Genomic DNA, 23,946 nt, shown 5'->3' with positions numbered 1-23,946 from the left:
TCTAGTGGTGAGAAGGTGAAATTACACTACAAAGAGCTGTAGTGTTTAAAATATAATCATGATTATAAATAACCATAAGGCAGCCACTTCTATAATTTATTTACATGACAATACATGACGTGCATGTGGGAAATATGTATCCAATATGTGATTATTCGGGTTTTTCACTATATACCCTCTTGTCATAATTGATCTACTGCGCATGCGCAAACAAGGGGGGCAGGTTTGTTTAGCGTTACCAAGTGTTTTGCTTCCAGCCCCCGGCCGGAGAAATGGGTCAGACGAGCTAACAGGACACCTACAACCTTACACACGCTTCTCAGGTAAAAGCTAAATAAATGTCAGGCTTTATAGTGAGTGCATTTATTCGTTAAATTGGCATCACTTTCGTGTCGCGGCCAGTAGCGTTGTTTGGGTTAGCAGGATGTCCAACCGGCTACACAGTACACTGAAGCTAGCTGCTAACTAACGTTAGCATGTACCAAACCGTGTAACGGGACCTCCTACTCGCTACTCGGGTACCTGTGGCTGAAACCAAACTGCCTGTCGTCTTGTCAGTGTATGTTAATCAAGCTATAATTACAGAAGGGTTAATAATAGAGGTAATTTTCTCGCACATCTGGTTTTAAGACGAGCTAACGTAACGTTAGCTTAGCCTGGGGTCACTACCTTTGGTGGCTAATGTCAACATCATACTGTTATGCTAAGTAAATACAGTAACGTACATGCTGTGAAGCATAACATCCGGTTTATATGATCGTCTCGCTAACTAATAGTGTCGGAAAACTATGATTAGTAGTGGAAGCAGCGTCCCTTAAATCTTAATACTGTAATGTTATTGTCATATAGTGGAAAAGTAACGTTACTCCAGTCCCATCATTAACAGTAATGCAGTAAAAGCAAAAACCTGGAAATCCAATGTGTAATCTTAATCATGCAAATTATCATAATATAAGATTTTGCAATTAAAGGTGTATTATTTTGTAACTATGACACATTGAATGGGAATTTGGGTTGTATTTTGTAACTATGACACATTGAATGGGAATTTGGGTTGTATTGAGTTTCTCTAGAAAATCCTACAGTGCTTGAGCTATTGAACGCAACCTTTCACTTAAACCTTGACTCATTCACTTATTGCTTATAAACTTTGTTCATCACCCATTTGCATCATCTTAAACTGAGTTCATGTATTAATGACACACACACACACACAGTAATCACATGATTACAACAGAAGTACCGAGAAATGACACAGTAACACTCGTACCACAAAATAAAAAGCAGATTTTCCAGTTTGAATCAACTTTTGTTGAAGTTTTCAATGTCACTTCTGGTGGTTGGTTTCATTTCATTACACCATGGTGTGTAAATGAACTTGCGCTTACTTGAAACATCCAGGAAATAGGTAATCCATTACTGGAAATGCCATATCTGTCTTTATTTTGTCAAGGTTATGTTGCTGTTGCTTACTTAGGCAGCTGGGTGTGCAGATTAATTTTCTACACTGCATTGCCACCATCATGCAGGAGTAACATAAGTAAGAAAATAAATATGCAATAAATATGTGATATGCAGTAAACAGGGTATCCCACAAAGCATTGGTCCTTTATACAGAGAAGGTATCACACTGAAAGAACTATTAGGGTCATTTTGAGCCCAACACCGGCAGGCGCTTAAATTATAAATTGTCGGCCCCTCGGGCAGTATGCTGAAAAATACACTGCTGCTCTGTTCCCAGTTGCAGGGCTTGTTTCACGAGCATTCAGCGTGTTGTTGACAAAGCCATATTTTACAAACAACTGGTAAATTCAGCTGTCAGGTGATATGGTGCAGTAAAAAGTGCAGTGTCTCCCTCTGAAGTAGAGCAACATCTTGTTCTACATAGCTCAGACCTACTGCTGCTTGTAATATCTGCATGAGTTAACTTATTCTGCTGCTGTTGCACTTTGTAAAATCATTCTTAGTGCCCAGTTTTTCTCATTTGATTGATGAGGTCTGAAAAAGCACCATTTGTTGCCAATATTCCAGTAGCAGCTATTAATGATTAATTACTGTATTCAAAAGAAATGTCAAATCTTTTGCAGTCTTGACCTTGAACCAGCCCACAAGACGATAAAGCCATGGGGAATACAAGCAGTGAGAGGGCTGCCCTGGGCCAAGGGGAGAAGGCTCAGCGGAGGGACAGCCGAGGCGCCAAGGAGGGAGGGGGGCCAAAGATCCTGATGGACAGCCCCGAGGATGCAGATATGTATCATGGTGAAGACATGAAAGTAAGTTGTGCTGCTGTCTCAGAGACAGTTATAGACATACTTTGTGACATTTGCACAAATTAACGGCGACTGTTTGATGGGTGTTTCAGGCTCCTTTAGAGAAAGAGGAGTTCCTCGCATGGCAGCAGGACTTAGAGGCTGATGACAAAGGGCCGACTCTGGACCGACCGACGGTGTTTCGCTGGACTGGGGACGGCAGGGAGGTCTACCTCTCTGGATCCTTCAACAACTGGGCCAACAAGATTCCTCTTATTAGAAGGTGAGTGGGCGTCTTAAACTCTACAACTGTTACGATTGTTTGTCATGAAACATCTGGTTGTTTTATGAATGAAACAAGTGATTTAATGCCCAAAATCTCAGGTTCCTGTGAGTAAGAGTGGTTTTCTAGATGCTGTTTAATGACTTTTTCATTGTATGCCTTCAGTAAATAGAGGGCATTCGTATTATTTAAGGAGACGTACTGTGTTTACTCACCTCTCTCCTGTCATCTGTCAAAGTCAGAACACCTTTGTTGCCATTGTTGATCTACCCGAAGGGGAGCATCAGTACAAGTTCTACGTGGACGGCCAGTGGACTCACGACCCGGCTGAGGTCAGCACTTATACTCACATTTGAATGTGAACTTTTTGTCAAACATGCTGTTTAATCAGCTCGCGATGCAACTAGGACAGATTATGTAGTTGTCTGTTTTGGAAGTTCGATTGTATCTGGCTAGTTAAGAACTCTGAGCTTAAGTTGTAGATGTGATCGTCTCGTGTTTCCTCACAGCCAGTTGTAACCAGTCAGCTCGGCACGGTCAACAATATCATCCAGGTGAAGAAAACAGACTTTGAGGTGTTCGATGCTCTGATGGTGGACTCGCAGAAATGCTCCGACATGTCAGGTGAGTGCTGGAAAACCTGTCTAAAAGCTTGTTAGATTCTGTGACGTGTAGGGTCACATTTATTTTGTAATTAGTAGTAGAACTTTACACATCTAAAACCTGCTTTTAAACAGGTCTATCAGATGTTCTGTGAGTCATACTATTCCACCCTTGCTCTGCCTTTTTGTCTCTCCAGACCTCTCCAGCTCTCCTCCTGGGCCGTACCATCAAGACGCCTATGTTCCCAAACAGGAAGAGAAGTTCAAGTCTCCACCCATACTCCCACCTCACTTGCTACAGGTCATCCTCAACAAAGACACTGGAATTTCTGTAAGTAGCTGTGATGCAATCAAATGAGGCTCATTCCAATCTTCTCCTCCTCTGTTTTGTGCTGTAGCCGTCACTGTTTTCTGTTTCTGCTCTTATCCAGTGTGACCCTGCGTTACTCCCAGAGCCCAACCACGTCATGCTCAACCACCTTTACGCTCTCTCCATTAAGGTAAGCTCTCGAGATGACCGAATCACCCCGAAAAACAATTTAGTGTTTGTTATTTCTCCGCACCATATGGTTGCTGAGATGTGGCAAAACTTTGTGTGGTGACACTTGAGACATGACCAGCTTTGTTAGCATTTTGAACAGAAACTGTGAGCGGCTGCAGCTGTTAGCGAGCTCGCACGTAGCTTGCTGAGCCCATTGCATATGGAATACCAGCAATGATAACAGGCTGCTAACAAGGGAGCTGAAGGACAGATAATTGCCCTTTTTTTCCCCACATTGTGACAGGAAAAACAAACTAAACGTGCACGTCAAGATATAAATACTAACAGCAGTCTAAGATTAAATGTGTGTGTGGGGGTGGGGGGGTGGGGGTGAGGAAAACAAATAACACAAGCAGAGCTCACACTTGTACTCTGCTGTTGGATTACCTTTGAAACCACCCACAGTATTTTCCATATGAGTTGGCAGCAGGTCAGATAGTCAGTTATTGACTTTTTCCCCAGTGGCTTCATCTGTAATGGTAATTTTTGTTAGTTTGTGTCTGCCTCTCAAAATCGACTTGGGTGTTAGGAGCTAGTGTGAACAAACTGAAACAGAGGGGAGATAAATTAGTTAATAAATGAGACCGTACCTTTGTCATTTTTCAAATCAGCACTGCAAGTTGGGGATCTACAGATCTAGCCCTGCTGGATCCCTGTTAGTTGTCCCATGCTGCTCTGAATATTCAGAAATCAATGTGCTGACTGTCACATTGCTCTTTATGGCTGACAAATTCCATTAAATGGTATACTTACTGGATGATTTCATTGCTACTAGGCTAAAACAAGCCAATAAAAAGCCATGCATTTTGAAAACAATACAGAAACAAGCATTACAAACAGAACAGTTGTGTGTGTTTTGCATTAAAAAGGTTCAAATATTGGACGCCAGAACATGCGAGTGGAGCGTGCGTGAGCATTCTATCCCACTCCAATATTGCCCCGGTGCCGTCCACACCATGAGTTCGAAGCACGCTCGACCCAGAATACACGTGTATTTTGCAAACGCTTTTTTTTTTTTTTTTTTCGGTCATAAAACAGCTGGTCCAAGTGCGATGATGGACTTTACAGAGTACTTTCAAAGTCAGCTGTGTTAGTGGTGAGCATATTGATCAGGTTAGTGAAGGGAACAAATAGCTCAGTGAGCGAGAAGCGGAAATAACATGCTCTGTGGTTGGAAACTTTAAGGAAGCATTTCCTTTGCGGGGCAATTTAGCTTGAATTTTCATACCATTGGATACCTGAGCCAAACTGTTTCCAGTTGTAATTAGAGCTAGCTTTTTTTTTTTTTCCCAAGACAAGGTGCACTTTACCTTAATGATATATCGCAAGGTTTAAGGTTCACCTCACCGCCTGTAGCTCTCAGCCTAATCAGTTGTGGCAATTGCAGTAGTTACAAGTGTTCCACTAACAAGAATACACAGAGAAAAAGGCGGCACTATGTACAATATATCGATATATTTTCAAGCAAGACATAGATTTAAACATCGTTTATATGGATAAAGGGTCAAGTTGCGTTACATAAGGCACACCAGTGTCCATCTTTCTCTCTCACACTCTCACAAGTTCTCCAGCAACACTCAGAGAGATACAGCGCCGCTACTCTGTTTAATCTGTTGATTAGTCTACAGTGCGACTCTGCCTTTATGTTACACATGCTACGCTAATTAGTCTGTGAGATGAATGAAACTACTGCAGTAGCACACATACAATACTGTGGGACTTTTCCACTCTCACTTTTGGCTGCGCTGAGTCAAGCCTTTTCGCGCCACTTGCGTTTCCATGGACCAAACTAGAATGGACCCTCTCCAGAGTAGATCCAAAAGCCAGGCCACCCGACTTCAAGCGAGTAGCGGTGACGTTTCCAGCCAGCCAACCCCTGACGACTCTGTTTCTTTCTCTCAAACAAGTGTGTGTTGCGAGACTCTACTCACCTCTGTGTACAGGAGGCCAGAGAGAAAAGCATTTGTAAAAGTCTCTGCGTGTTTAGCTCTCAGTACATTTGTAGCTTCTGACTGAATCTCTGTGGTTTGGAGTTTAGTTTTTCTCCTGCGTCCTGTTTTTACTTATTATTTACGTATTAGAAGTTGTGTGAAGTTGCTGCTCGAAAACCCAACATTTCCTTATATTGTCATTCACAATAAAAGTTTGTACGTTACAGTTTAAGGGGGGAATTTTATTGTGAAGTATCTGTAGGAAATGAAATGTGTTTATCATTGAATTAGTGGAACTTTGTTAGTGACTTTTCTTCAATAAATGCAAGTCTAATAATACAGCAGGGAGGAAGAGTGAAAGCAGATATGTACACTTACACAGTTTTTTCTCTCTGTAAACTTAAAGTCGTGACCTTTTCTTTTAATGCACAGCAGCAAAAAACAGTGTTCTGTTTCCCTTAATAGTTGCTAAACTGCAGCAGACTCTATTGCAGCTTTCCACAATAGAAGAGTCTCTCTAAGTCTCTCTATATGAGAATAAGAACAGGAATACAGTAGTGCTAAACATTATATTGCCTCATTGTTGACAGGGATTAGCGAGCAGAGTGGGTTGTCGAGATTAGTGGGTGTCCCTCCCACTAATCTCTGCGGTGTACAGTACGCTGACTTTGCACATGGTGCGACTGATACCGTTGTTCCCATTGGCCCACATGTATCTGAAATGTAAGCATTCTTTTACTTCTTTATGAAGTCAGTTTTTCCTCCATGATGATCTGTGATGTTTTTGTCTTTCGCAGGATGGAGTGATGGTGCTCAGCGCAACACACCGCTACAAGAAGAAGTACGTCACCACCTTACTATATAAGCCCATCTGACTGAAAGCTCTTTCAATCCTGTCCGAGTGTGTTAACTGTACACTGAGTGTACAAAATATTAGCTCCACCTGTCCTTTCCCCTCACGTAGAGAGAGCAAGTGAATCTAGGACATATCAGCTGGATGAGCGTCTTAGATTAAGATAAAGAGCTCTGAGATTCTATCTTGTACACTCACTGTATATGCAGCTATCGCACAACATCTGTTTAGGATGCTAAATGTCACTCAGTCACTCCAATCCTACATAATCTGCCTTTATTTGTTCACCGATTGCCCTCTGTAGTTTTCAACACTATCTTTGCTTAGTAGACGTAGAGAGGCAGTAATAATGAGGTCGGACACCGTGGCACGTCTGTGTTCAAAACAGACGCAGAGGATTGGCAATGCTGGGAAAATGTGAAAGTGCTCAGGTACGTTTCCCACGATTAGCGGCACAATCAAGAATGTGAATGTTGAGGTCGAAGAAGGAATACATGCACTGCTGTAGTTATCCACTGTTTTTACCTGTTTATCTTGAGAAATTAAGTTTTATTTAGTGATAATGACAAAGCACACATTTATTTAGTATTTAGTAATGTTTTTTTTTCTACTTTGGTTGATGACATGGTTTGCTCTATTGTCCAGAACTCATGTTTCATATAGTTGCAGTGATGAAAAGACTAAAATCACAACTATAATTATTATTTTTCGAGAATTTATTTGGTCTTAACTTTATAATTTTATAAATTATTAGTTTTGCACTACGAGAATTTCTTTTTTTAACGTTAAACAAACTGTGAATACAGTGTACATCCACTTACAGCATGACAGTGTCTTAGAAGAGTAATGCTCGTCCTTTTTTGAACATCTAAGATGGTTTTGTAGTCTTCATAATTTTCCTTTTTTTCATACAACGTGCTCCAAATAAGAGTCACACTAGATACTTGTTTCCCATCCATCATTGATTTGTGCCATAGAACATTGCCAGTCTTTAGTAGCTGAGCCAGTTTCAGATGACATACAGTGGAAACCATTTACAGTGATCACAGTCAACATGATCAAATGCTCAATGTTTGGCTCTTTCATACATTACAACATATGACAAAAATTTTTTTTAAAACTAGAACAAAACTCTTGTTTTTTAAACTTTAATCCCACTGTGATACTTCGCCTCACGGTATCCCAGCTGCCGGAGGCCGGCGCTACGAGCACGTCACAAGCACAGGAAAAAGAAAGTAATTTTCTCTCAATGAAAAATCTAGTATCCTCGAAGCTGCCTGAGACGGAGACAGAAAATAAATGTGAACGGAGAAAACACCTGTGGTTGAAGCTGCCCTCATCAAGTAGATTGATAGCGCCCGCTAACGTATATTCCTCCCCCTGAGAGGGCCTCTAGTGAAGTTAAAAAGCTGAGGAATTGGCGGCGAGCCTGCGAGCGGATAATTTCAAAAGTTTCCACAGGCTGGGCGATTTAGAAAGAGAGTGAAACGTTGTGTTTGTGAAACTGCACAGGGAGGCTGCTGAAGCTGTCCATTCCATAACTTTACATGTGTAGAATAAATACACGAATGTCAATGAGATGATAATCTGGACATCCTGGACAGATGCGATCACTATAAATGGTTTCCACTGTGATAGGAAACACAGTATTGAAGATATGTCATAATGGAAAACAACGGGTCAAACACGGTCATGTGACCAAAACTAGCTTGAAGAAACCCAACACTGACGAAGGGACCAGCGTAGGATCATGTGACAAAGTCGTACTGTTCTTAAATGTGTTTTTTTTTTTTTAAACGTTTGACATGTTTGTTGATTGTCTGTGTGTGTTTCATGAAGTCTGAAGGACTTGGGCATGTTTTAAGTTCAGTTAAAGCTATGACATTAATGTTTCAAATAAGTTTTCTAGGTATAATTTTAAATGAGACCATGATATTTATTACCTTTGTTTGCTGTACAGTAGACCAGTCGAGGCTGACGAGCTCCTCAGTGAAGGTCTCATTTGTTCGTCTTACTTCTGCTGTTTGTTTTAGAACTAATGTAATAATTTATTGGTACAGAAATGCAAGACTTTCACATGAATTGCAGTGTCATAAAAATGTTGTTGACCCTTTGAACCATGCAGGTGTGCACATATTTTCCATTTTGAGACACATTTCTATTAAAGATTAAGTTACACATGGATTGTAGTTTGTTGTATTTTCTGTCATACTGCAGATATGTAGGTGAACAATAACTGACTGACTTTATAAAGGTCATAATGTAAGAGTGTGTATATTCTCAGCCTCATTTAGACAGTTTGCAAAATAGTTTGAACGTTTTTTGACTTGCCAACATGTTCATACAGTGTTTACATGCCACAAGACATGAGTGAAATAAACACAAGCTGAGCATTTCCACCTTGGGACTGCAGCGTACCAATGACAATCTCAAAAACACGGACTCTGACTCTCAAGGCATGAATTCCAAAACACTATGGCCAAACCCGGGGTCTTAATTTGTAAGCAAAATTCCACTTACATCTAACTGTGTCAGAGCTGGAGATTGGAAACAAGGTTCGTCTAACATTAGCAATACATAATTAACTGGTTTATTACGTAGTCAAGTTCAAGGCTTGTTTTTTCTATTACCATTTACCAGCAGAGGGTTGTGTGTTTGATGAGCAGAGTCAAAGGTGAGCAGAGGCCTGTGCTACAAAGCAGGATTTGGAGTTAGCGAGGTGACTTCAGGGTTAACTCTGGGTTTCCAATACTACGATGCTGGTTCTCTTTTTTTCAGGATAAATCACCGTGGCAACTTATGCTGAATAGTTCAGGGTATCAGATCACAGGCTGTCAACACCCTGACCTCTGACCAATCAGATCACCGAAGAAAAAAGTATCCATGAGCAAAAGTCCAGAGTCTCAGGTACAAAAAATACGTTGTTATTCGTCAGTAGAATTTTCTTATTGTTCCAGGGCTCTATTTCCACTGGTTCTTCTAACACAGAGATCGTTTACACACTAAACACATGATTTTAGCAGGATTTTAACTTATGCAAAGCTTGATAGTAATGTCACATATAGCCTGGTGATACCACACGTAATGTAAGTCTCGGCCGACGTTGAAATTTTGGGTGGTATATTCAACATTTCCACATTTTCTGTTATTATGGCAAGCTGTTTTAACATTTAATAGCTAGACTGGATATTCATTACTGATATCTGCAACATAATTTTGACTGTCGAAACTCTTATTCAAGATATCTGTAATTAGATTTTGACTAGTAAGATTCAAACTACTTTTGCCATTCATGTGTATGGGGTTTGTCATTGTAGATATCTCCAATGTAGTTGCGGATATCTGCAACTGAATTGTAGATATCTGTAATTCCAGTTTGAGATATCTACAGCATCATTTTGACTAGTCAAAATGACGTTGTTGATCTATAATGGTAATTCCAGATAGTCAAACTTAGCGATTAAATGTTAAATGGCTTGCCATATCGTTACAGGATTATAGAGCATCGTTTACGTCCTGCGCCGCTGACATTTCACTGTCTCGCAGTCGCAGACGCTTTAGGTACTGTTTGATCTCATATCATATAAAATAGCCTACTTTATTCATGGTTCTGATGATGTCACTCATAATTAACACCCCGCCTCTTTCACATGAACACACTCGTGGTTTGATAGGAACTTAGAGTTGACTGAACTAGTTGATAACCAGCTTTGTAGTACTGGTTATCAGGTGTCCTCAAGCTGCAGGTGAAGGGCAGGATTGATGTACATATTAACAGATCAGCACATACTAAATGACGCAAAGGTGTAGAGTTACATCTCAGCCATTTGAAGGTGTGAAAGTATTTTTATTCATGGAAAAAAAGTGTCTAAATATGTGTTTTTGATGAACAGAGAACTGTTTTTCAGGCTTTTATCAATATCTGGATAAAGACTTTAAATAGAAATGCACATTTTTTTAATCATTCCTTGAAGGGATTGAGCAAATACTTTATTTTAACATCTCATTCATATAATATTTTACCTATATTATTAGTAGATTCAATAATCTACAACGTACAATCCCAAACTTTAAGTCATCCTCTTAGAACCAAAACAAAAACAAATATGACAGTTATGTATTAACAGATGTGTTGGAAACATTCTCCTCCACAGCTGCTGTATAGTATCTGTGACTATGAACACTTTGTTCCCAACCTGAGTCTCTCATCATGACGTCACCGTTCATATCACCATTGCGCTTTAGGTGTGGGATTTTCCGTGCCTCTGTACATGTGGCAGAAGCTGTTAACTGGCAGGCTGCATTTGGTGGCACATCTCAAATATTGGATATGAAGTATGACACATTGCTGTTCCCCTGATGATCATTTCCTCCTCTATAAGACATTCACAGACATGATGATGTATCATGCACAGTCACACAGAACAAACAAATGTCTGAGCTGGGTTTGTGAACCTTTTCTGACCTTGTGTTTGAGCAGCAGCTATTAGTGCCGTCAGGTTTGTATGTGAAGCAAACACAGTACATTACAGTGGTGGAGGAAGTATTTAGATCATTTCTCCAAGTAAAAGTATTGCACTGAAAGTGATACTTGATAATTAGATTGATAGTTTGGTATTTTAAAAATTTAGAAAAATCACCCAGAGCCAGAACAATCACCCAGGCATTGTGAAGGGACACCACCTCATTGTTCAAGCAATTTTACAAAACTCTAAAGTTTTAAAAATAAATTCAAAATATCAAAATTATTAAAAGGACATTTGATAGTTATGCTTTTATTTGGCCTAAAGAAAAACTGGTTTCCAGCATAATCACAAAGGCATCACAACAACACACAGTCACCATAGACATACACATACCAATATCATAAAGGCCACCAGTCAACATACAAAAATCACCGATGTGTGACAGACATGACAGACGGACTCATTCATATGCCCATACACATACTAGGCCCAGCTGGACATCTTTTGGGACCAGGCACATGGGATACAGTGCTTTACTTGTTTAAAAACTAAATGGCCTGTGGAGCAAATGAAAAATTATCCCATTTTTAGTGAACAGAGGGGTGAAATATCGTCACCCAGATGGCAATAGAGTAGCTGGAACCATAGGCCTGCATTTTTAATAGTTTTTAAATTAATTTCATATTTATTGATTAATTGACTTGTCTTTTCAGCTGTACCTGTGTGTTTTCATGTCTTGTGTGCAAAATAAATAAATTTTTTTTTTTTTTTTTTAAATTGTAACATTAAAGTTTCTTTATGCCTCTACGTACACTCAACGCAAAGCGCTTGGGGGCACGGTGTTCTTTTATATACCTACCTAGACTCTGTGACGTCGATGGTTGTTGCTCGCTCATTGTTTCTTTATCTTCCGGCTTTGCTCTAGTCACAGTGAAGATGGTGACTGAGAGAGAAAGACTGTCGCTGGTAGTGATGTGACGTTGGCGAACAAGCCGAATCTTTAAACCGGTTCTTTGAAGTGAACGAGTGATCCGGCTCTTTAGAGTGAACGAGCCAGTTCCTAATTTCTTTGTTTTTTGCTTTAATTTACTCTGTATCCATTCATTTCAGATTATTTGATCCGGAACAAGTTGAGAGAGTCTAGTTTGTGAGAGAGAGAGACAGTGCAGCCGCTCACTCATTCACTTCAAAGAGCCGGTTCAAAGACTTGGCTCGTTCGCAAACGTCACATCACTACTTGTTGTTTATAAAGGCTGTTGCTATGGCTACACCAACCGTTATATCTGTGGAGTCTATTCTGGGTCCACGTTACAGTATCCGTGATGCAATAAATCACCAATGCGATTTGTCGTTGAACCCACTAACACCCCCCCACCACACACACACAGAAAAAAAACAACAAAAAAACGAACAAACGAACCGCATCTTTGAACCGGCTCTTCAAAGTGAACGAGAGCCAAAGAACCGGCTCTCACAAGTGAACGAGAAATCCCATCACTAGTTGCTGGAGGTTGAAATGATCAACATTAAAAACAAATGCTCTTATTACAAATGTTACCGCGGCAACAACAAAGAGAGAGGCGACTGCGCTGATGGTCTGTACGCCTGATGAATGGCTCCAGGAAGTGAAACCTTGCAAATGACCAATCATAGCTCTTGCAGTCTGCGTTGCCTCAACGCGTGGTTACAATTTTTTGGAGGTGTGGGGTGGACTTGAAACAAAGCACAAATATAAATCAATTTAAAAAACTAGACAAAAAATATTTTTGGCATATATATAGACGAGGAAAGGTTGTGTTAGGGGGGTGTTATTTATTTAATTGGGTGGTAAATAGACTGGGGATAGCTGTATATTAGTTTGTTGAAATAATATGAGAAATGTAAGAAAGGGGTTGGGACATATATGTTTTACTTCTACCTACTCCTTTTATTTTTGTCTTGTTTTTTTATTATGATATTTTATTTTTGGTTCAAAATAAAATTATTCATCGTAGTGAAGTAAAAGTAGAAAGTGGCATGATAAGAAAATATTCATTAAAGTACATGTACCTCAAATTTGAACTTAAGTCCAGTACTTGAGTAACTGTACTTAGTTACATTTCACCACTGATACATAAGATACTTGAAAATCACATACAGAAACCAAAGCTGATGATGTATTTCAAATCTATTAAATGATTGAGTCTTGAACATAACTTGTAACCATATCATCTAGAGCCCCCAACACAGATCTCTAACCCAACACTGAGCACCCTTAGTGAGTGTGAGAACTTTACCTGCTTTTACATATGCTGCTTTATGTTTGAATTTGAGTCCATACATTGTGAGGCATGCATACTACGTATGTACATACTCACTACTCCCCTACATACTGTATAAACATACAGTTTAGCTGACAGTGCAGCTCCCAAGGTCCCACACTATATGCAGTATATAAGGAGGGTGCGATGTTGGAGCGAGCACCACTCCGGGACTCACCCTCTGACATACAGGATGAACACTCTCCACGCTCTCATTCTCGTGGCTGCTGGCCTCTCTGTTGGTGAGTACAACTCAGCATTAGCTGCTCATCTGTACACATGGTAGTATAAATGAGTATACATATAATTCAGTGTGTTTATTGTGTTTCAGCCCACTCCTTGGACTACAAGGCGCTCACCCAGTTTCGGAGGATGATCCTGTGTGTGATGCCTGATAGCTGGCCTGTTTTTGACTACGCCGACTACGGCTGCTACTGTGGGAAAGGAGGCTCCGGCACACCTGTGGATGATCTGGATAGGTCATGGTTTACTCCACTTCATACTCAGAACACTTTAAAAGAATAAAACTTGCGCAGTCTGTTTAAAATTGCTTGACTTTTTTTTTTTAGGTGCTGCCAGGTGCACGATCAGTGTTACAGCGATGCCATGCAGCATCCTGAGTGCTGGCCCATCTTTGACAATCCTTACACCGAGTATTATGACTACAGCTGTGATGAGAAGAACAAGAAGGTCACCTGTGGCAGTGAGTACAGTAGAACAAGGAGCTTCCTGTTCATTAGCCCATGAACGTCTGCAAGGATTACATATCTCAGGAGGAGCTGGAAAGCTTTGCCGGGGAGAGAGACGTCTGGGGTGCTTTGCTTGGCCTGCTGCCCCCACAAACCGACCCCGGATAAGCGGATAAAAATGTTGCTGTTATGATCAAATCAATGCTGTGCTCAGTTTCTTTAACTCAATGGAATATTTGTTGGCCTTTTGGTAATGACAGTGCGCTCTCTGCTTTATCTTCCTCAGACAAAAACAACGAATGCGAGATGTTCATCTGTGAGTGTGACAGAAAAGCCGCCGAGTGTTTCGCCAGGTCACCTTGGAACCCCGAGCACGAGCACCTGCCCAGCGACCAGTGTTATTAAACACCAAGCAACTCTATCAAATAAGGAATTTATGCTTTAACATGATATGTCTTTTTTTTTTTTTTTTTTTTTACTTTCCACAAGTGACATTTGAGGAGCCTTTGCTCATTAGAAAAAGAGTATCATGATATCTGTATCTTATCCTATTCCAATAAACTCAATTTGATCTTCGTCTCTCATTTTACCCCATATGCTGTTTACAGATGGTCAGTTATTTAAGGGTATAATCTTACCCTATTATGAATTCACACACGTGCTGGAAAATCTGATGTATTTGCCGCCACCGCTACTGTACAGTATGTGTACATTTGAACACTCTGCACCTGACTTCTGGGCGCTCATAATGACGTCACCATTCATATCACCATCACTCTTTAAGTGTGGGATTTTCCACGTCTCTGCACATATGGCAGAACGTGTCATGTTGCACGCCTTATTTGGTCTCATGCTTATCTCTATCTTTGACGTGAGGGTTTTACATAGTTACGCCAAAGGGTCTCGAGCAGGGGTGTCAAACATACGGCCCAGGGGCCAGAACCGGCCCGCCAAAGGGTCCAATGTTGATGCACGTGTGAAGGCTGAGTGGAGCAGTTTAAACAGTGAGCAGATGCTTCGTGTAAAATGCTGTCGAAAATAACAATGAATACTTTCTGTGGTCATATTTAAAGATATTGAATATTGTGAAACATATTGTCAACCGGCAGCTTCAGTACAAAAGAATCTGTGTCAGGCTTCTATCTTAAAATACTGTCGGTGGACCCCTGCTGCTGAGACACTGACAAAACAGACTGTAAATAGTTAATAAGACAAGGGATGCCATAACCTGCTTTTTCAATAGCTTCTACTTTAGTGTAGACTTTCAAATAGACTTCTTACACTAAACAAAAAGAGAAAATAATTGAAGGGGTTGTTATTTATAGGTTTTTATTCAATGCTTTAATTGGTTCGGTCCTTTTGATATCACACTGGGCTGTATGTGGCCCCTGAACTTAACAGTTTGACACCCCTGGTCTGGAGAAAGTTGAACCTAGCTGACTAACTCTGTCCATAGCAATATTGCCACACTTGGGAAATTCAGTCACAGACATTATGATGTGTCATGCACAGTCACACACAGAATTAACAAATATCTGACCTCGGTTTCTGAACCTTTCCTGACCTGTGAGCCAAAGTTTGAGCCACAGCAGTTACAGCTGGTGAGTATTTGAATTGAAGCATTGCATATATTTATATTTTAAAAAAAGGTTTAAAGCAAATACATTACATAGAGCAGGCTTATTCAATGGGCGGCCCATGGGCCACATTCGGTACCACAAGCAACCTCAAAGTGGCCCGGCTGGGGATAAGTACTGAGACCCTGTAAGAATCGGGCCAGGGCAAAATCAATCAAGACCGTAGTATTAATAAGCTCCGATATTGTTTCTATTGAGATATTATTAAGTATATATTGTGTCTATGTATTTTACGAAATGCTTGACCTCAAAGGAAAACATCAGGAGGTAAGGTGCGTGCATGTGTGTGTGTGTGGGAGAAAGAAGGGAGAGGGAGATGCTGGTAGAGAAAGAGTGTGTTATTAGTCACCGTTAATGCCACTTATTATGCCTCTGTGCATTGATGGCTCTTTTTGATTCTGTTTCGGCATTATACGATGTTCCTCGGGTAGATATGTGACAAGATATTTCCATTATTTCAAATGTGAAACGATAAACATTGCTGCTTTTGCTACATTCATTTGCATTTGTCTATAAAAGCTAAACAAATAGTTTTCCCTGCTCCAACAGCTTTCAGTTTACCCAAGATAGGCGTTTTAGGCCTTAGCCCGGTCAGCTCTAGTTTTGACAAAACATCAAACACAAAACTCAGAGTTCAGAAACTTTCAGGGTGAGAATTTCACCTGCTTTTACATGCTGCTTTGTGTTTGATGTCAGTGTGTCAATGGTAAGAATCCAGAGCTGTGTGACGCTGTGTGGTATAAACAGCTGACACACCACCTCCCAAGGTCTGATACATGATATAAAAACAGGACCTGATATTAGAGTGACAGCTACTCTATGACTTGCCCTCGAACTTACAGGATGAATAGCCTCAAGGCTCTGTTTCTCTTGACTGCGGGCCTCTCTGTTGGTGAGTACAGCTTGACAAAATCTGGCATCTGTATGCAGGGTGTTGAATAAATGCATCTTTTAATAGAGGATAGATATAGATCTGATTGTGTCTGCTTATTGTGCTTCAGCCCAGTCATTTGAGTACAAGGCACTCAACCAGTTCAGAGCTATGATCCTGTGTGTGATGCCTGATAGCTGGCCTGTTTTTGACTACGCCGACTACGGCTGCTACTGCGGAAAAGGAGGCTCTGGCAAACCTGTGGATGAACTGGATAGGTCGTGGTTTACTCGCTGTTTTATACGCAGACGACATAAAAAGTCCAGTTTGTTTATAAGGCCTCATTTGGCTTTTTTTTGACCTGCAGGTGCTGCCAGGTGCACGACCAGTGTTACAGTGATGCAACACAGCACCCTGACTGCTGGCCCATCATTGACAATCCCTACATCAAGCTCTATCACTACAGCTGTGATGAGAAAAACAAGAAGGTCACCTGTTGTGGTGAGTACACCAAAACTAAAGGATTTTCCTTGCGTTACTGTTACGAATCCGAGTTTCTTTACCTCAAAAGGAATAGTCTTTGTGTAGTGAGAGTGCGCTCTCTGCTTTATCCTCCTCAGAGAAAAACAACGCATGCGAGATGTTCATCTGTGAGTGTGACAGGAAGGCCGCCGAGTGTTTCGCCAGGTCACCTTGGAACCCTGAACACGAGCACCTGCCCAGCGACCAGTGTCAGTGAAGACAGCTAAAATGAAGTGGGAGATTGATTTGTTAATTTCTTAATGATACTTAAATTTTCACGTGGACCTTATACATTCACACATGCGCACATCGTGATTTCTGTATGGGAGTAAACAATGATTTTGGTGACCTTTAACCATCAACTATCCCCTGCACTTGCTGATTTACTGCTGCTGGTTTTCTAATTGTGAAGATATCCTAATAATAAATAGCCCGGGAACCACAAATCTGCACGCTCATGTTTTCTTTCACGGGATAGCTACCAATCGGAAGGCTGGTTGTTTGATCCCTGGCTCTTGCAGTCTACATGTCGGAGTGTCCTTGGGCAAGACACTGAATCCCAAATTGTATAGGATGTTGCCCCACTGTGCCCATGCTGTGTGAGTGTGCATGAATGGTTTTCTGATGATGAGCTTCGGCCACCAATGTATGAATGTGAGTGCAATATAATGTGCGCAATATAAATGCAGTCCATTTACCATTTACTTGCTCTGGTAGCAGTGGCGCTGCCGGGGGGGGGGTTGGCTACATCCACTGCCCTTCACTCACAAGTTGCCTATGGGAGGCCTTTTACGCAAAAGGATGACAAGCCTATTTGAAGAACAGTGAATCACCTAACGTGTATATAGAGATGTGTAACACACAGAAAAAGGATAGTTGTAGTAGACATAGTTTTCAACTAACCCACAGATTTCAACGATGTGTCATCCAAATATTTTCAGTGTCCCCGTCTGGCCACCCTTACGAAAAGTTTCTGGGGACACCGCTGACTGGCAGATGCATCTGGTGCCCGTCTAATGGCAAAAATGGCAGTGTGGTTTACAGACATATTGATGCTACACCATCACAACTCATCTCTACACACTGTAGTCTGTTTTACCTTAGTACATTGCTTGCTCAGTGCTACGATTGGTTACAGAGCCATCAAAGTGCCTTCAGAGACATTTCGGTCTATGGCCATTGGTAATGCCCCTTGGAAATCAAAAATGAACTGAGAACTTTAGAGATTAATAATTTGAACCCAAACCATGATTTTTCCCCTAACCTTAACCAAGAAATCTTTCTGGCAGGAAGCCATCAAGGCAAACATCTTCCAACAGCATGCAGTGAGAGTTTTTCTGGCAATTTTTGGACACCTGGACAATTTTTTTGTGCTCAATCCACCTTCACTCGATTGCTGTTTGTTAGGGAGAGATGTAAACATATTTGCTATTTGGTCTGCATCTCTCATTTGAACTCACATGCTGTTTTAACCATTGAGGACAGTACAGTCTACATGTTCCTCTCTTAGTGTGCAGGATGAATTCGGCAGCACAGTACAGCACACACTCACAGCATTTAATGTTTTGTTTTGTCAGTGTCAGCTGCCCTGGTATAGCCTACTATATGTAAAAGTCCCATGCATGTAATATTTGTATTCAATTGAATAATGTTTGCTAAGAAATAAAAAGCATTGTTGTTCCATTTTATTGGTAGTGCATCTAAATGAGGATTTTATAGTGAGTTTTCAATAGCCTAAATCAGTCAGTAAGTAGATGACAAGCCCCTCTTCACTCTGCATGGTCACCTAATACGATGTAATCTCAGAAAAGTCCATGTCCATAGATTGTAAATGAATTGAATGGCAATGCAGTCTTTTTTATTTCTTTTCTATAGCATATTTTGAAACTTTGACACCTTGTTCATATTGAGTGTCTATATTATGACACAACATACATTTGAACATTGCATATAGTTTGTACCTCGTGTATGTAGACTACATATAACATGAAAATGTAAAGATCCATATCTTAAGGGAAATTTCGGTTTATTTCAACCTGTCTCCTATCGTCCTAAATTTGTTTCAAGTGACTAGTGACATAAAAATAATAGTTAGCATGTTAGCCGTTAGCCTAGACACAGTCGGGGCGCATAGTAGCGTCAGACCTGTTAAAATGTAAGTGAACGGGCAACCTTCAAGTGCAAAGTTAGTCCACTAAACAAGCTTTTTTTCCACAAAGACCGCCTCATATCGTTAGGATAAATGTCAGAGAACATATAGAAAACGACATGTATATGTGTTGTCTTACCTTACCGGTGTGCTGCTATGTTTGTTTACCATCTAGCTCTGCTTTCCAAAGCGCAGCCAAAATATCGTGAGAACAAGCTATATGTTCTCACCATTATTTTTATGTCACTAGTCACTTGAAACAAATTTAGGACGATAGGAGACAGGTTGAAATAAACCGAAATTTCCCTTTAAAATGCATTTTAGGTAACACTGGTTGGTTGCAGGTGAAATGCTGGTTGCTTCTGAGATACTGGGCACCAGAATCAAACAAATCCAGTCACTGCAGCCGAGTGTCTTGGTTTCAGCTAGCCACCACTGTTTTCTCCCAGCAGCCCGCTCATTGTGATCACAGCTGTGGCTGCAGCTCCACTGGATCAGTCTTCAGGCTATTGTTCAGACAGCACTAAGCATCAGCACTGTAAGCACCAGCAGCGAGTAGCTGGCTGCTGGCCATCAGCCAGCTGTGGCTGCTGCTGGCTTAGAGATAAAGTGAGAGAAATGACAAATGCAAGGAACAGAAATAGATGCTGACCCCTGGACAGCCTTGCTCTGACCTAATACCTTGTGTAAATCTGTGCAGATCTTTGTCCTCCAACCCGTATGAACACATAGGTCGTATGTTCCTACCATTTAATACAAATCACTCATATGACTGTTAACCGTCATGCCGTTGTGAAAAAGTCACAGTGCACCAAAACTACATGATTAGATTTAGAAAAATGTCATGGTTTGGCTTAAAATAAGTATGTTGGCAAGTAACGTAACATAACATATCTCATGTGACATACACCAAATGCCAACACTGCTTCGTTTTACCTGATAAAAGCCTGATTTGATTTGATATGTCAAGTGACATACTCAATAGCCCCTTTTCCACTGCAGGAACTTTTATCATTTACCTGAAAATGATAAGGGAAAAACCTTTCCCTCAACCCCAAACTTTCCCTGAAAAAAGTACCTAGTAGGGGGGTAGGACTTTTCAGATTTCCCGGAATTCTTGAGGGGTGGGGTTGTGTGCTCAGGAATGCTGTTTGGAGGAACACACACTTGCAGCATTCCGCACTTCCTGGTACGGGCAGCCACCGTTTTGATTAAGGATGGGTACCGAAACCTGTTGCTAAATTAGCCCCGGGGCTACATTATGAATGACTGTAGTATATACTCAAATTGACGGCAGCTACACTCGTCACTCTAAATGACATTAACCCTTAGCTAGTAAGAAGCCAATGCTTTATCAATGCATGTGTTCATTAGCATGAACATGTAAACATGTAGACAGTGATAGTCAATATGCTCAGTCCACAGTCTCTCACTAACATTATGTCTTACACAAGAACAGCACGCTAGCTCGGCTGATAGCGAATTGTTACTAAAAAGCTCAAAAGACAGCTGTCTGTACGTAGACTAACTTAGTTTGACACCTTAAAACACTTTTAAACTTAGCTGCTGGCTGAGTCAAACAGCCCCAACTCTCTACACTGGCATGTAACCAGCCAACAAGCTGGCGGAGCTAAATACAGGGCACATGCCGAATCATCTACGTCATCATGCTAACTTTAAGGTACGGTGGAAACGCAAACCACACAGATTACCAGGAATTCTTTTAGCCAGGTAAATAAAATGGGACACAAACACCAGGTCCTGTGTTTGTTTGACCAGTCCACCACCCCTCTCCCTGTCCTAAGCAGACTTTGTCACTCCTTATACCACAGCACTTGACTTCCCCCTTTGCCACTGTCACATTTTCTTCAGCCACTAGAGGTCGCCGCTCCATAATAAGCGTTAATATGGGTCTTAATTGCCACTTGTACAAATAACCTATGTGGTTGTATTTTGGAGGACAGTCTTTTGCCATTAATTTGCTGTTGTTATGGTTGGAAGAAGATCTGTTGTCAAATTGGTGAACATAACTTACACCTTGTTATTTGGTGGTGCTTTGCCAAATGACCCATAGGCATTTGCCAGTCTGGCACCCCATTAGCAGGTGGACATCATGTGTCAGTGCCGTTTTAAATGACCATTCTAAAAAAAGGTTCATGATCAGCTCCGAGTTTTTACAGTAGTAGACGGATGTCATGCTACATCCAGCTTTGACAATAGATGATGTACTTCTGAAGTTAATCTCAAAATCTGATGTTATGTTGAGCTTAACAAACATAAAAGCTGAGTGTCCAGAATTTCTTGCACTTTAGACGTCTCTGTACGTTTCTGTGTTGTGATTGTTAAATGTAGTCCATGCCTGTTTTATGTGATAGAACTGTCATTGTGATGATGTGTCCCTGTGATGATGTTTTTATCTTGTCCTGTGAAGCAATGAAATGTAGCACTGTGCTCAAGATGAATTTCCCTTAGGGGACAATAAAGTTTACCTTACCTTACCTTACTTCAAACTTTTCCTCTTTTTTTCTCCTCTCAAATGTCTTCTAGATAGATAGATAGATATAGATAGATAGATAGATAGATAGATAGATCTATCTTGACAAAATGCTGTCAATATCTCACAACTTAGATATGTTTCAGAGGGTCCTTAAAGGAAATGACCACTTTAGAATGAAAATACAGACAGTACTTACTGACCCTCATGCCGACAAGAAGTCCAGTGTAGTTTTTTAATCCACAAAACTCGTTCGGGGTATCAGAAGATAACAACTAGCCGGATTTTTCCATACACTTGAAGTGCATGGAAAGCCGCGGCATGCAACATTGACTTGAAAAGACATAATTTGCTCCACTTTTATAGCATCATTTCTCACCGTGGTCAGTTAGCCTGCAGGCGTACTGTGTTTACATGGCAACTCGCGAGACTCAAGAACGTTCAGAGAGGTTCTTGTTCTCAAGTCTTGCGAGTTGCCATGTAAACATGGAACTTATGCTATAAAAGTGGAGTAAATTATGTCTTTTCAAGTCAAGGCTTCAGGGCACTTAGATTACGACGGACGAGCTGTTCTGATGTTTTTGAAATGCATTAGCGGAGTTTTATTACATTTTCAAAATGATTTTGGACGTGGGTTCCATGCACTTCAAGTGTATGGAAAAATCCGGCTAGCTGTTATCCTCCGATACCCTGAACAAGTTTTGTGGATTAAAAAACTACACTGGACTTCTTGTCGGGTCAGTAAGTACTGTCTGTATTTTCATTCTAAAGTGGTAATTTCCTTTCCTGTACTCTCTTGAAATAAAATGTAATAAGAATCATTATGTCAAACATTTTTTAACCCCATTCCCACACGAGAATGTAGAGCAGAGCTGGTTTCTACCCTAATAATTCATCATGTAGATGTTATGTAACACAATAATATTCGGTGTGATAGCAATCAAACCCACAGTGATGTAGGCTAATGGGAAATACAGGTGTTTGCAGGTTATTGCTCCACTCTACTGTAATTAACTGCCAAAATAACTGGGGCTTGACACACGTATTCCCTCAAGGGATTTTAGTGATTACTCAAGTCATCTTCCTTATGAGAAAGGACGGTACAAAGAGTAGACGAGAAACAAGTCCTCGGCTAGAAAATATGTTGCGGTTACCTGCTATGTGCCTTAACAATGAGGCTATCAGCACATTTCTATTTCGGCTAGTTTTGTGCTTTGTGTGACTGAGCTGTTGTTGTACTGTATATATGTAATTATTAGCTCTCAGGTGTCTGCTGAGATGCCAATCTCAATGAGATGCCCAGAATAATTAAAGCTTCAGAATGACAGACTTTTAACATGTGAATGGTGCATGATTTCAATTCAGATAATGGGCTGCCGAAGGCTTTGTAAGTCATCTCTGTTGGTAAAGCATTGATTACAGCTAGTTTATGAAAACCTGGCATAAAAACTTGAAAGCTTTTTATATAGCTTATTGTTTGGCTTGTTACTTCCTGGGTGCTAAGAGGGGAGAGCTCTGACACCTGACACCTGACCAACACCAGTTAGCCCCATAAATAATAAGTGCTTTAGGGTAGAAGGTGTGTAAACCTGCTCCATGTGCAAACTGCTCACATGCAGCATTCCAGTGGATGACAATTCAAAGGCGGTGGTCCTGGGAAGACATGAGTTTTGAGAGAAAGGAAAGTGAAGGACAAAGAAACAGGTCTAACAGAAAGGTGACTAAGAAGAAGGAACAAGAGAAGCAGACAGACAGACTATCTCACTGCGGCTGCCACAGTATCTAATTTTGGCTCCACCCTGTGCCTGTAAACACAGGCCCGGGTATTATCCAAAATGTACGCTGGTTCTGGTGCTGCCATGGTTACCTGCTATTTGTCATACCAAATCATGAACAGAACAAGAAGGAACAATTCCCAGCGTGTTATTCCAGCTCTCACAGCACGCAGGGGAGTGTCTAGAACAGGCTGCCCCGTGCAAAACCCCCCCATGCCAGGAAGATCCTTCAGTTTGTTGACTTACTTTGTCTGGTATGCATGACGTACCGTATGAAAAGACACACCGGAAACCTGAACCCGAGCCAAGAGTAATAATGTCTGTGAAAGTACATCATATGACATTCATCTGGAGAAAATGGGTTGGTAGTTATAAGCCCAAAAGGTTCTTACAATAAAATAATCTCTTTGTGTACTTCCCTTGGACAAACACAGGTCTCATGTTTTCACTCCAGGGCCTCTTGTGTCTAATCGGGGTTTATGTGTCACGCTACAGTGCACAAAAACACACTGTACACTTTAAGCTGCATTTCTAAAAAAGGACATGTGTTAAATGATTTGGATTTAACTTCTGCACAGGAAAGA

General features: G+C 40.9%; 3 protein-coding genes across 3 annotated transcripts; all 3 read left to right on the top strand.

Annotated features, from left to right (window-relative positions):
* The first annotated feature begins 222 nt into the window (after positions 1 to 222).
* Positions 223 to 8,641, top strand: prkab1a (protein kinase, AMP-activated, beta 1 non-catalytic subunit, a). Its single transcript, XM_049603525.1, has 8 exons — positions 223 to 323; positions 2,088 to 2,273; positions 2,363 to 2,532; positions 2,771 to 2,864; positions 3,042 to 3,156; positions 3,332 to 3,465; positions 3,566 to 3,634; positions 6,404 to 8,641. Exons 2-8 carry the CDS (start codon positions 2,124 to 2,126, stop codon positions 6,479 to 6,481), a joined length of 810 nt encoding a protein of 269 aa, XP_049459482.1. The 5' UTR covers positions 223 to 323; positions 2,088 to 2,123; the 3' UTR covers positions 6,482 to 8,641.
* Positions 8,642 to 13,406: 4,765 nt separating this feature from the next.
* Positions 13,407 to 14,321, top strand: LOC125905528 (phospholipase A2-like). The gene is made up of 4 exons (XM_049603529.1): positions 13,407 to 13,467; positions 13,557 to 13,704; positions 13,795 to 13,928; positions 14,201 to 14,321. The coding sequence occupies exons 1-4, from the start codon at positions 13,419 to 13,421 to the stop codon at positions 14,317 to 14,319; spliced, it is 450 nt and encodes a 149-aa protein (XP_049459486.1). The 5' UTR covers positions 13,407 to 13,418; the 3' UTR covers positions 14,320 to 14,321.
* A 2,057-nt stretch (positions 14,322 to 16,378) lies between these two features.
* LOC125905527 (phospholipase A2-like) lies at positions 16,379 to 17,375 on the top strand. The gene is made up of 4 exons (XM_049603528.1): positions 16,379 to 16,443; positions 16,553 to 16,700; positions 16,790 to 16,923; positions 17,043 to 17,375. Exons 1-4 carry the CDS (start codon positions 16,395 to 16,397, stop codon positions 17,159 to 17,161), a joined length of 450 nt encoding a protein of 149 aa, XP_049459485.1. The 5' UTR covers positions 16,379 to 16,394; the 3' UTR covers positions 17,162 to 17,375.
* Positions 17,376 to 23,946: the final 6,571 nt, after the last annotated feature.

Source organism: Epinephelus fuscoguttatus, linkage group LG18, assembly GCF_011397635.1.
Source record: "Epinephelus fuscoguttatus linkage group LG18, E.fuscoguttatus.final_Chr_v1".
In the NCBI taxonomy this organism is placed as follows: Eukaryota; Metazoa; Chordata; class Actinopteri; order Perciformes; family Serranidae; genus Epinephelus; species Epinephelus fuscoguttatus.
The sequence above is the reverse complement of the archived record's forward strand: the minus strand, read 5'-3'. Positions and strand labels throughout refer to the sequence as shown.

Bases quoted from the DNA above. Each gene is read 5' to 3' on its own strand.
- LOC125905528 (XM_049603529.1), top strand. From the start codon at position 13,419: ATGAACACTCTCCACGCTCTCATTCTCGTGGCTGCTGGCCTCTCTGTT. The intron at 13,468-13,556 runs GTGAGTACAACT...ATTGTGTTTCAG, and splicing joins GGCTGCTGGCCTCTCTGTTG to CCCACTCCTTGGACTACAAG. The intron at 13,929-14,200 runs GTGAGTACAGTA...TATCTTCCTCAG, and splicing joins CAAGAAGGTCACCTGTGGCA to ACAAAAACAACGAATGCGAG.
- prkab1a (XM_049603525.1), top strand. From the start codon at position 2,124: ATGGGGAATACAAGCAGTGAGAGGGCTGCCCTGGGCCAAGGGGAGAAG. The intron at 2,533-2,770 runs GTGAGTGGGCGT...CATCTGTCAAAG, and splicing joins AAGATTCCTCTTATTAGAAG to TCAGAACACCTTTGTTGCCA. The intron at 3,635-6,403 runs GTAAGCTCTCGA...TGTCTTTCGCAG, and splicing joins TTTACGCTCTCTCCATTAAG to GATGGAGTGATGGTGCTCAG.
- LOC125905527 (XM_049603528.1), top strand. From the start codon at position 16,395: ATGAATAGCCTCAAGGCTCTGTTTCTCTTGACTGCGGGCCTCTCTGTT. The intron at 16,444-16,552 runs GTGAGTACAGCT...ATTGTGCTTCAG, and splicing joins GACTGCGGGCCTCTCTGTTG to CCCAGTCATTTGAGTACAAG. The intron at 16,701-16,789 runs GTCGTGGTTTAC...TTTGACCTGCAG, and splicing joins CCTGTGGATGAACTGGATAG to GTGCTGCCAGGTGCACGACC.